The 12,106-nt window shown below is 41.4% G+C and overlaps 1 protein-coding gene across 3 annotated transcripts in view; it reads left to right on the top strand.

The window, feature by feature from the left end:
• TMEM71 (transmembrane protein 71) overlaps positions 1 to 11,559 on the top strand; it is a 42,038-nt gene extending 30,479 nt beyond the window's left edge. For all 3 annotated transcript variants that reach the window (XM_008255920.4, XM_008255919.4, XM_008255925.4), the window contains 4 exons: positions 312 to 387; positions 7,044 to 7,105; positions 7,206 to 7,266; positions 10,667 to 11,559. In XM_008255920.4, coding sequence (XP_008254142.1) covers positions 312 to 387; positions 7,044 to 7,105; positions 7,206 to 7,266; positions 10,667 to 10,682 — 215 coding nt within the window. In that variant the 3' untranslated portion in view covers positions 10,683 to 11,559. The remainder of the gene's footprint in view (positions 1 to 311; positions 388 to 7,043; positions 7,106 to 7,205; positions 7,267 to 10,666) is intronic.
• The last annotated feature ends 547 nt before the right edge of the window (positions 11,560 to 12,106 follow it).

The raw sequence follows: 12,106 nt of genomic DNA, 5'->3' as shown, positions 1-12,106 counted from the left end.
GACATTATCATAAATGCTACAAATTCTTTCCCCACATTAAATCAAAAGGGAAGACCCAAACTATTTAATTAACACAATGTCTAGTTTTATAGTGATAGAAGAACTGATTACTTGCAAAAGTTTTCTAATGAATGACCCTGAATAACGTTAGGTGACTTTACCGTCTTATTTATGACAAAATGCTTGACCTGACATATATTTGAAAGCTATTTTGTTTGATGCAGGAAGAGAAGTTTTATTATGGTTGTGCTGTTCCACAGGACTTGATCAGCAATGATTTCTAACTCATTTATTTTTGTTCTTTCTGTTAGAACCCAGCTCATTGCGAGAGGTCTCCTTTCAGGCTATTCTGTTTGCTGCATGCTTAATCATTTATGCCTGCACAAGGTAATTCAGCTTTAATTCACATGAAGTGCTGTTTCATAATTAATGAGGCTGTATTGAATGGGTGGCTTCTTTGCCTTATTCCACACAGCATTTTAGGGAGCTCTGTGGTTCAGATCGGTTCATCTGTTTGTTCATGGTCCCCCTCTCTCTCACCATCCTCCTCCTATCCTCTCATAAAACATACAGAAGCTGCTGAATCTTGCTCAAAATTGGATTTTACCATGTCTCATCCTGTATTTAAAATCCTGGTGACTGTCTAAGTGCTCCTTACTGGATTTCAAAGGCTTTGAGATGCTGTGTGCCTCCCTCACCTTCTCTCAGTGCCAGGGGCTCATGGAGATCTGTTGTCTGGAGGAGACTGAGTCCCTGCTGAGACTCCATCTTTTCCATTGTGTTTTTCGTCCTGACATCAGAAAGTGGTCCAGAGCATCCCAGAGCGCAAGCTGCTCGTGCCCGATGGCAGGCATATTTCTGCTCTACGCTCCGTCCTCATGCCCTTCCTCTGCCTTCCTGGTCCAAGTCTCCAGGACGGTGATCAAGACCTTTCAGTGCCTCAGTGCCTTTGCATTTGCTAGTAACTCTCTAGAACAAACCTCCAGGTAACGTCATAATGTGTGACCTTATTTTGTTTTGAAATCTGTTTACAAGTCACATCATAGAGGATCCTTCTCTGATAGCCCTGTACAAAGGGCGCTGCACAGTCTATCACACATACCTTGCTTCACTTCAGAGCACTTATCATCACCTGGCCTATTGACTGTCCACCTGTCTACATGTTTGACATCTACCTCTCCCCATGGGTGCAGACACTGTGTGCCTCCCTCACCCTACCCTCAGTGCCAGGGGCTCGTGGAGATCTGTTGCCTGGAGGAGACAAAGGGGAACAGTGCAGTACTGGGGTCTTTACGGTCCCTGAGCTCTGGTCAGCAAGTGCTGGCTGCCCTCAAGTCCCACCTCTTCAGGGTTAAGTACCTCAGCATCAGTTAGAGGACTTGCTTTTCAAATCCCAAGTGCTTATCCCTGGTGACACTAATTTAGGTCTAGTGAGAATCGATATTTTTTAAAAAGCTCCCCAGATAATTATGAGGGTTGAGAAGCATTTTTAGATCACAATGGGACCAAAAGAACAAAAAGAGGGAGATGGACATCTTCTAGTTAAAAATAAATTTGCACAATGCCACATTGTATGTCTGAAGTTGGACGAGCATAATGTGCACTATTATTATAAAGGCTTGGGAGATGCTTTAGTGAAGTTTAATGAGTTCAGGTTAGATTCATGTAACTTCATGTTTCCCAAACTTCCAAGTTGATCATGGAACCTTCTTTATTATTGGTGGCATGTTTCTCTTTTCCTCATGGGGTAATCTGCATAGATCCTTCTCCCTTTGGGAGGTGAAGCTTACCTCCCCATACTTTGCATGTGAGCCGCATTTAGAAACCTGTGTCTAAAGAGCAGAGTATGGAAAGGGAGAGAAAAGTGAGCTTTACTGTAGCCAAGCCTGGCCGACACCACCTCAGGTGAACGAGGTTAACATCAGTGATAGGTCACATTGACCTCATGTGTCCTTGATACCTGCCATGGGAATGGCAGTTTCCTCAACTGCCTTCTGAAATCCAGTCTAATAATGAGGGAAAGAGCAGAAAACCCACCCAAAGGAAGGGACAGTCACCACCTTGTCAAAGCAGTGTGCTTCTCCAAGCTGTCAAGGTCAACAGTCCAAGGAGTCTGATGAGTTGTCATAGCCCAGAGGAACCTAAGGAGCTGTGTGGTCTCCTGGATGATGGAGCCCTGGAGCTGGATGATGGAGAAAAAGTCAACAGGGAAAAACAGAAGAGCTTAGAAGACAGGTGGAATTGATGTAATAGTGACATACCAACATGGATTCTTTGTGACAAAGGGAAATTAATAATTGTAAGATTCTGATAGTACAGGAAGCTTAGCTGAGGGGCTCATGAGAACTCTACTATTACAATTTCTCTGTATACCTAAAATTGTTCTAAATAAATAGATTATGTAAGTAAAAAAAGTTAAAAAGAGCTATTGGTATGTGCAAGAGTGTGGTGCTTCTCACATTTAAGTAACTGAAACATGACAGAGTTGGATAGTTGCGCACACTCACATATATGGGTCTCAAATACGTACGTGTATATGCTCATGTGTGGATAATTGTGTGTGTGTATGTATAAATAAAAGGTGAAAATGAATCACTTATAGAGGTTAGAATCATGATTAATTTTTGGAGCACAGACTGAAAGGGACAACAAAGAAACAGGATATTGGAAATATTCTCTTTCCCCATCTCATTAGCAGTTACAGAGGTTGACATAAAAATATCAAAATGTGTATTCTATATGCTTTATTGTTCATTTGTTGTATTCCAATTTAGAGTAAGAGTTTTTAAATGCATGCAGAGTTATCTGGAAGAATGTCCACCAGATGTTAATAATGGCTACTTCTGGGCATAGGATTTTTTTATAGTATTTTCCATTCTTTTTTGCATTTAATCTCTTTCAAGTTATTTCTATTTTATAAATAAAATTGAAAAAGATGAGTTTTCATTTACCCTGTGACACAATCCCACCTCCAAATGGCAAAAATCCAAATATTTGATAACATACTTTTTTGGCCTGGTTGTTAAGTAGCTCACATTCTCCTTCCCTGGTAGCAACAGTTTTAACAATGTATGCTGGAAATGCCTAGGTAAGGCAGTGTGACGATTTCCATCAAACTTAAATTTTCATATCAACTTTGACCTGGCCATAGCATTTCTAGAGTTATCTTGTGCATACACTAGCACATTGTGTGAACTGACACATGTAAAATGCCATTCATTGCATTTTTCAAAGTTTTTAATATTGTCTTTTGAAAGTGTACTTCTGAGTGATTTTTAGTGTTTTCATAAATATCCAGTCTTCATTAACTAATTCCAAAGCAATTTCATCTCTGAAAAAAAGAAACCATGGGCCCATTAGCAATTGCTCTCCATTCTTCCCTCTTCTGCCCCCTGGATATCACCAGGCTGCTTTCTCTCTCTATGTATTTGTTCTGCAGAGTTCTTGCATGTGGACTCATATACTGTGTAGTCTTTTGTGTTTGATTTTTTTATTTTTTTTTTTTATTTTTTGATAGGCAGAGAGAACAGTGAGAGAGAGAGAGAGAGACAGAGAGAAAGGTCTTCCTTTGCCGTTGGTTCACCCTCCAATGGCCGCTGTGGCCGGCGCGCAGTGGCTGGCGCACCGCGCTGATCCGATGGCAGGAGCCAGGTACTTATCCTGGTCTCCCATGGGGTACAGGGCCCAAGGACTTGGGCCATCCTCCACTGCACTCCCTGGCCACAGCAGAGAGCTGGCCTGGAAGAGGGGCAACCGGGACAGAATCCGGCGCCCCGACCAGGACTAGAACCTGGTGTGCCGGCACTGCAAGGTGGAGGATTAGCCTAGTGAGCCACGGTGCCAGCCTTGTGTTTGATTTTGATCACTTCATGTAATGTCTCCAAGGTTCATCCATGTTGTGGCATGCATTATTACTTCATTCCTTTTATTATTGAACAATATTTCTTTGTGTTGATAGACCACACTTTGTTAATCCATTCAGCTGATGGGCATTTGGGCTGTTTCCACCTTGGGCTTTTATAAAAAATTTTGCCATGAATGCAGGTGTGTACATTTATGCATGGTTGCATGCTTTCATTTCTCCAGAAATGGAATTTATAGGCATGTGCTAGCTCTAGAAACTTCTAAGTGTTTTCCAAGAAACCTCACCATTGTACATTCCAACCAGCAATTTATGAGTCTATTTATTTTCTGTTGCTAGAACAAAATACTTGAGGCTGAATACTTTATAAAGAAAAGAGATTTATTTCATGCATAGTTTTGGAGGTCTGAGAGCATGTGCAGTCCTGTGAGGGTCTTCTGGCTCCATCACAATGTGGTGAACGATATAATGGTGGGAGTGGATGAGAAAGAGATCGAGCTCACATAGCAATGAGCAGCGAGGGACCATTCTTGCTCTTTCTATAACAACTCAATCACTCCATGAGAGCAGAAGTGAATTCCTTATGAATGTGATGCCCCCAGTGACCTAGTGACCTTTCAGTAGGCCCTATCTTAAGGTTCACTACTTTTTAATACTATCATATTGGGGACCAAGCCTGCAGTGTAAGAAGGCTTGGTGGACAAATCACCTTGAAACCATAGCCATCATGGATCCAAATCATCTCATCCTTGACAGCATTTGTTATTGTTGGTCTTTCTGACCAGAGCCACCCAACTGGGTATGGCATGGTGTCTCATTATGATTTCATTTGCATGTCCATGATGGCTAACAATGTCGACCATCTCATTTAATTATTGGACATTTACTTGTCTTTTTCACAGAAATATCTATTCAAGCCCTTTCTCAATTTTTAAATCAGATTGTTTGCAATTTTTGTTGTTGAGTCACAGGAGTTCTTTATATATTTGGTATATTATTCCTTTATCCAGTATATAATTTGCAAATATTTTCTCCTGTTTAATGAGCTAACTTTTCACTCTGTTGATTGTGTCCTTTGATATGAAGAAGTTATTTTTTTTTAAGTTTTGATGTAGTCCAATTTATATATTTTTTTCTTTTGGTATCACATTCAACAACCATTGCCAAATCCCATGTGACAACGCTTTCTTCTGTATTTTCTTGAACATGTTTAGTAGTTTGAGGTCTTACATTTAGTCCTTTAATTTCTTATGAATTAATTTTTGTATATGATGTAAAATGAGATTTCATCTTCCTTTTTTTGCATATGTTATAGCTAAGTTCTGAAATTGGAAAGTATGAGTTCTCCTAATTTCTTCTGCATTTTCAACATTATTTTTAGCTTTTTCGGTTTCATTGACATCATTTTTGTAGTGGCAGAAAATAGAAACAACACAAATATCCATGAATAGAGGCCTAGATAACTAAAGTAGATCTATCCACAGAACAGAATGATACACAGTTTTAAATGCAGTAGAGAAAGAGGTAGTGATCAAATTAGAGAGAGCCAGAAACAGGGGGAAAGAGGGAGCATGTACATGCAAGAGAAGTGCAAACAAGAAAGAATTCTAAGGAACGGGTCATTCATCATTAGGAGGCAGAGCATTGGGTACCTCTGTACCTTCTAGTGTAAGAGATGTGTTAATATATAACCTTGTTTTACAGTATTTTCTATTTCTCTGTTAATGTAGTTCTTTAATTTAGATATGTATGTGGATGGGTACAGCATATCTGTGAATCTTATTTCAGGATAGGAAGGGGCACTGTTATCATTCAGTAAAGTGCTTGTTATTGAAAGTGGGTGTTGGAGTTGGTTACTCTGTTGGATCATTTTTACAGACATATATGCTATGGGGTCGAGAAGAGCGAGTGAAGAAGGCCACCACTCCAGTGCTGTGACCTTGGTTCCAGTGTATCTTGACCCATAACAAGTCTTGTTTTCCTCCCAGTAGACTTGCTTAGCTCCTGCATAGCCTGTCTCTAGCATTTTCATAGTCATCCTTTTAGTTCTAGTCCTTCTAATAGGTATGCAATGGAGTCTCATTCTTCTAATTTGCAATACCTTAATGATATCTTTCCTGTATTTGCCATATGTATAGCTTCTTTGGTGAAGTGTATTTTCAGATCTTTCACCCATTTTCAAGTTGGTTGTCTTTTTTTAAAAATTTAATTATTTATTTGAAAGTCAGAGTTACACAGAAAGAGGAGAGGCAAAGAAAGAGCAGTCTTCCATCCACTGGTTCACTCCCCAATTGGCCGCAACGGCTGGAGCTGTGCCGATCTGGAACCAGGAGCCAGCTGCTTCTTCTGGCTGTCCCATGTGGGTGCAGGGGCCCAAGGACTTGGGCTGTCTTTCCCAGGCCATAGCAGAGAGCTGGAGCAGTAGAGGAGCAGACAGGACTCGAACCAGAGCCCATATGAAATGCAGGTGGTGGCTTTACCTGCTAGGCCACAGTGCCAGCACCTCTTATTGGTGTTTATGAGTTCTTTATATATTCTGGATAGAAGTCCTTTATCAGATAAGTGATTTCTTAGTATTTTTTTTTTCCAATTTATACCTGATCTTTTCATTCTCTTAGCAGTATATTTCACAGGACAAAAGTTTTCTTTTTTCTTTCTTTCTTTTTTTTTTTTTTTTTTTTTTTTTGCTTTTTAGAAAGTTTTTCTTTTTAGTGAATTTTAGGGAAGTCCAATTAATAAATTTTTAAAATTTCATGTTAGTGTATTTAGTGGCATTTTAACAAACTAAACATCAAATAAAATGTCATACAGTTTTCTCCTATTTTTTCTTTTGGAAATTCTGTGGTTTCCATGTTGCTCTATGACTCATTCCAAGTTAGATTTTGTGTAAGGTGTGATGGATATTTAGAGGGTGATTCTTTTGCATGTGGATATCCAATTGTTCCAACACCAGTGTTGAAAAGAATATCCATTGAACTGCTTATGCACCTCTTTAAAAATCAGTATAATGTACCCCTGAGAGTTATTTCTAGGCTCTCTCTTCCACTGGTCTGTATGTCTATCTTTTTGTCAATACCACACTATGGTTATGACTGTAGTTTTATAGTAGATTTTGAAATAGGAAGTCTGTATTAGGTCTGTGTGTTAGAAGTGCATAACCTATGCAGTCTTCTGGTTTCAGATGCTTCATGGGAGACATATTAACCAGTGTCTTCACGTGTTCAGCGATGATAACTGTAGCTTGTAAGTAACTGTTTCCTACATTGCTGCTCTAATTTCTCTATTTCATCTGAATTTTAAGCATTTAAATTTTTTTTTTAAAATATTCTCCTTTTCACTCGAGGTATTATCAAATCATTGCTGCTCAGCCTCGCTGGCCATTTCAAAGCCACTGCCTGTGCTCGGTAAGTGTTGCCGGTGTGATCATTGTGTGCGCGAAGACGGCCAGGCCTTAATCTGGTGTCTGAGAAGGGTTTCTGCTCCGTGATGGACTACATGCAGGCGCATCCGGAACATCTGGCCCAAAGAGCAGTTTCTGGTCCCCCTGAAATCTGATGGTGTCATCCCGCCTCCTAAATCATTACATCAAAATAAACAGGCTTAATCTTGAAGGCAGAAGGATTTAGGAAATAATTTGGAAAGAGGTCTTTTTTTTTCAATGGCTTGAAAAGTGCTTTTATAGGTGCAGAACATTAGACTTTAGAAATACTTCATGTTAAAAGATCTTTATTTTATGGTCTCCCAAATGGCTGGCAAACTGCCCATGAAATGATCTCGGTTACAAACTGGGATTCCTCTGCCCTCTTTTATTCACTTAATGAGCCCCTGTGTGCTGACTGCTGTGGCTCAGCATATTTCAAGGAGCTACTGAGGTGTGAGTGAGATGCTCCCAGAATTTCAAGCAGTCTGCAAAGCCCCATCGAGTTGTGAGGTGGACTGCGCTAATTACCTTCCCTCCACTCTCGCTGCCAGAGACCGATGCCTGCGGCTTCAAGGTTGACGTCCACAGTTCAGATTAACTTGCTGTCAACGTGCTGCTTCCCTGTTTGGGAAATCTTTGCGTTAATTCTGAAATGACAATCGTTTAGCGAAGATTAATTTTGCTTGCCATTTGAGGCAACATTGTTTTGTTTTTCTTTTTTGTTTAAAAATTGATTTATTTGAAAGAGCTACACAGAGAAATGAGAGAGAGAGAGAGAGAGAGAAACAGAGAGAGAGAGAGAGAGACAGAGACAGAGAAAGAGACAGAGAGAGGGCTTCCATTCTCTGGTTCACTCCCCAGTTGCCTGCAATGGCTGCAGCTGTGCCAATCCGAAGCCAGGAGCCAGGAGATTCTTCCAGGTCTCCTACGTGGGTGCAGGGGACAAAGCACTTGGGCCATCTTGTACTGCTTTACCAAGACATAGCAGAGAGCTGGATCAGAAGTGGAGCAGCCGGATCTCGAACTGGCACCCATGTGGGATGCTGGCACTGCAGGTGGTGGCTTTACCCACTATGCCACAGACCAGCCCTGCAACATCACTTTGAATTTTGCTTTCCATAATTTGTAGGCAGTCCAGTTTGGGAAGCAGGCACTGATATAGCTAAATTTTATTTAACCTTTTTATGGGAAAACTGGGTCTGAAGGTCACCCAAGGAATCCTTATTCTTTAATCCTTATAAATTAGTGAATTTGTCTAACATTCTTCTGAGCTGTCTGCTTCCCTGCTCCAGCCACAGGTTCCTCTCTGGGATGAGGTATTCTTGGAGGTGTACCTCTCCTGGCGTTACTACAGGTTTGCATGGGGACTCGGCTGTGTACGCTGACGAGACGCAGCAGTCTATGTGACAACGTCTTGCCAAAAGTCTTTCACCCAAAGAGCTATTTTGAAACCTGACTTTTCGAAGTGGGGGCATTATTATGGTTGGTGAGACGGAACAGTGTTAATCCCTTCTTTCTTGGTCTAAATAGATATTTACGTAGTCTCTGCTCCGAGCAAGATGCCATTACTGGCTCCCCAGGTCACATTGCCAAGGCTAAAAAGTCTTGTGAAAGTAATAGACATATAAAGGAAAAGTGGAGGCTGGCGCTGTGGTGCAGTAGGTGAATCCTCCACCTGCGGCGCCAGCATCCCATATGGGCATCGGTTCTAGTCCTGGCTGCTCTTCTTCCAATCCAGTTCTCTCCTATGGCCTGGGAGAGCAGTGGAAGATGGCTCAAGTCACTGGGCCCCTGCACCTGTGTGGGAGACTTGGAAGAAGCTCCTGGCTCCTGGTTTCCGATCAACCCAGCTCTGGCTGTTGTGGCCATTTGGGGAGTGAATCAGCAGATGGAAGACCTATCTCTCTGTCTCTCCCTCATTGTCTGTAACTCTACCTCTCAAATAAATAAATAAAAATTAAGAAAAAAGGGTAAAGTGGAGCTGCATTGTAATTTGGCAAGTGCCAATAGAGAGTAAACAAAGGGGCCATGGGAATACTGGGAGGGTGGTTTCCCTGACTAGGACAGACGGGGAAGTGTAGGCAGGGAGAGCTAACTGGAAGAGCCAGTATTTGACCTGCTGGAGTTATATCTGTGGCTTTTTCAGCACCCCTCTGCTTGGAGCTCCTTGCTTGCTCTCTGCTAAAAGCAATTACATCAGGATGTTATTTCCATCCTACATAAATACTCTACCTACAGCCTCTCGACGGGAGCAGAGCTCTTCTGTGATCATCTGAGTACCTGCTCTAGCTGGTTCTCTTATCCTCACGCCACCCTGTTTTTTCTGTTTCCTGCCCAATCAGCCTCATATGCAAACATTCTTCAATTTAAGACTTGTGAACACAAGGACTATTGACTTCTTTTTTTGTACCCAATCCAAGACCTTGAAAATAGTAGGTACTCCATAAATATTCATTGAGTTGAATGCATTTGCTGCATCATTCCTTGAAGTATTTCTTATATAGCAAGAGCTCTGTGCCTGTAAGTTAAAAATTTTGCCTCTCTCTCTCTCTCTCTCTCTCTCTCTCTCTCTCTCTCTCTCTCATATAAACATATCCAGAAGATAATAAACAGAGACATGGTTATTAATATCTGGAACCAGGAATGAGTCCTAAATCTCTTGTATCAATCAATGACGAGAATCTAAGATGGTGGAGGGCAAGCCCTGAATTTGGTTCAAAAACATGGAAGCAGCAGTCCCTCTCCTTCCATAATCCTGCACTGTGCAAAGTTAGATTATTACATCAGGTGCTTATTAGCACTTCATGCTTCTCAATTGTATCCCCTTTCACACCATAATGCAATTATTCAGCTGCTTTCCTCATTAAATTTAAAGTCTGCGAGGATAGGCAGAGTCTGTTCGCCATTTCCCTGAATGTCCCTTGCCAACGAAAGCCATCACAAGCATCTCACAGTGTAAATAATGTGGTAGCCTCCACACTGCACGTTCTGAACGTTTATGCCTCATAGTAACAAAACGGGCAACACCTGCTCTGTCTGCTATCATACTTAGTGGATGATTGAGTCTTAGGGAATGAGGAAAACCCAGGAGTTACTCTACTGGAGATGGAACAAGGTAGACGAGAAACAGTACGGAATGGATGTTAATGAAGTACGCAGCTGGGGTTGGGGGCTAAAACCTCTATAACCTTCCCAAAGGAGCAAGGGGAGAGCACTGAGAACTGCTGGGGCAAAATCCAAAGCTGCTCTGAGTTGAGGTTCGCATTCCTAGTTGTGATTACTTAAGCTGGTTGTGTGAAGGCAATGGCACACTGTGATTAGATACTGCATTTCCTGTGTATGAGGATGAATTATGCATTTCTTTTCTCCTTTCTCCGATCTAGGTTTGCCAAAATTTGACAACCATTTAGGAATGCCTCTGATGAATGTCTCCAATCTGAATATCCGGAAATTGTCCGGCTTGCAATCTACTTGGAATCAAACGCTTTATTGGAAAGGAAGGAGCAACTGGATAATTGAGAAAAAAACACTGTAATTTGGCTATGTGATTAAAAAAATCTCAGTTTCCCCTCGTAATTGCAATATGTTCATGAAGATTATATTAATTTGCCTTTCCTTTGCAAGCACTGACAGTCTGAAGGGGAAAGGACTGTGAAAATGCGACGAAGAACAGACTAACTGGAGGGAAAGTTCCCCTTTCACTCCCCAAGACAGTGGTTCACAAACGTTAGTCTTCATTAGAGAATTCTGTGAGGAGCTTGTAGCCATGCAGGGTCCTGGACCAGGTGGCATGCACCTATCCCTTGCTGAACTGCTTTAACAGAACAATAAAATAACTGTGTATTATCAATAACATTTGAGATAAATAGTATTCTTTGCACATTCAACATAATGTTGCAAGCATTCATCATTCACCCCAAACGATGAAGCTCAATATTTGGGGGTGACAATAGGTATCCTGGGTTGGATATGTTTTGCTCCCTATGTGTTCATGCATTTGGAACTTGGTCCTTAGTGTGACAATGGTAACCTTTAAGAGGTGACATCCAGTGGGAGGTGCTTAGAGGCCAGAGGGCCCTGGCTCAGGAGGGATTAATGTAGTTCTCAAGGAACCCCAATTCGTCCCCTGTCTCACCGTGTGGTCTTTCCTCCTTGCACGCCCTCTTGCCATTTTGATTCTGTCCACCAAGAGATCCTCACCAGAGCTAAGCAGATGCTGGTGCCCTGCCCCTGAACTCCCATAAACATGAACTAAATAAACTTGTTTTCTCATTAAGCACCCAGTCTCAAGTATTTCATTATAGTGATGGAAAATGGGCTAATATTCACAGAGCAGGCAACGGTATAGAAAAGGAGCAGAATAAAGGGAGAATTTTCTAGAAGGTACATCCTGCTTTTGAACCATTTTCTATACCATATTGTTAACCTTGGGGATGGTAATTATTTCTCACTCAAATTGCAATTAAAATAAAGATATCATACAGGAAAATGCCATAGAACAAAGTAAAGATGAAGCAGAGTTCTTGGAGACATGTGAATGTGGTAGTGACATTGCACAGTGGGCTGGAGGGTTGTGGGAAATGCTCCCTCTCCACCCCTCTCCCTGGCTGAAGCTAACGGGGACTGCCATTCAAATCAGCCCGTGTCATTCTCGGCAAAGAAAATTCTTCTCTGCAGAATCTTGTCTTTGCTTCAAATGGCAATACCAAAATATCACATTTTACATAATCTCTGTGTAGTACATTTTTGGCTGACAAAAATGTGTACCTTTTCATATACCTCTTGGTCATTTTCATGTCTTTTGGAAAAAATGTCTTCAATTA

Source organism: Oryctolagus cuniculus, chromosome 6 (assembly GCF_964237555.1).
Source record: "Oryctolagus cuniculus chromosome 6, mOryCun1.1, whole genome shotgun sequence".
Taxonomy (NCBI): Eukaryota; Metazoa; Chordata; class Mammalia; order Lagomorpha; family Leporidae; genus Oryctolagus; species Oryctolagus cuniculus.
The sequence above is the reverse complement of the archived record's forward strand: the minus strand, read 5'-3'. Positions and strand labels throughout refer to the sequence as shown.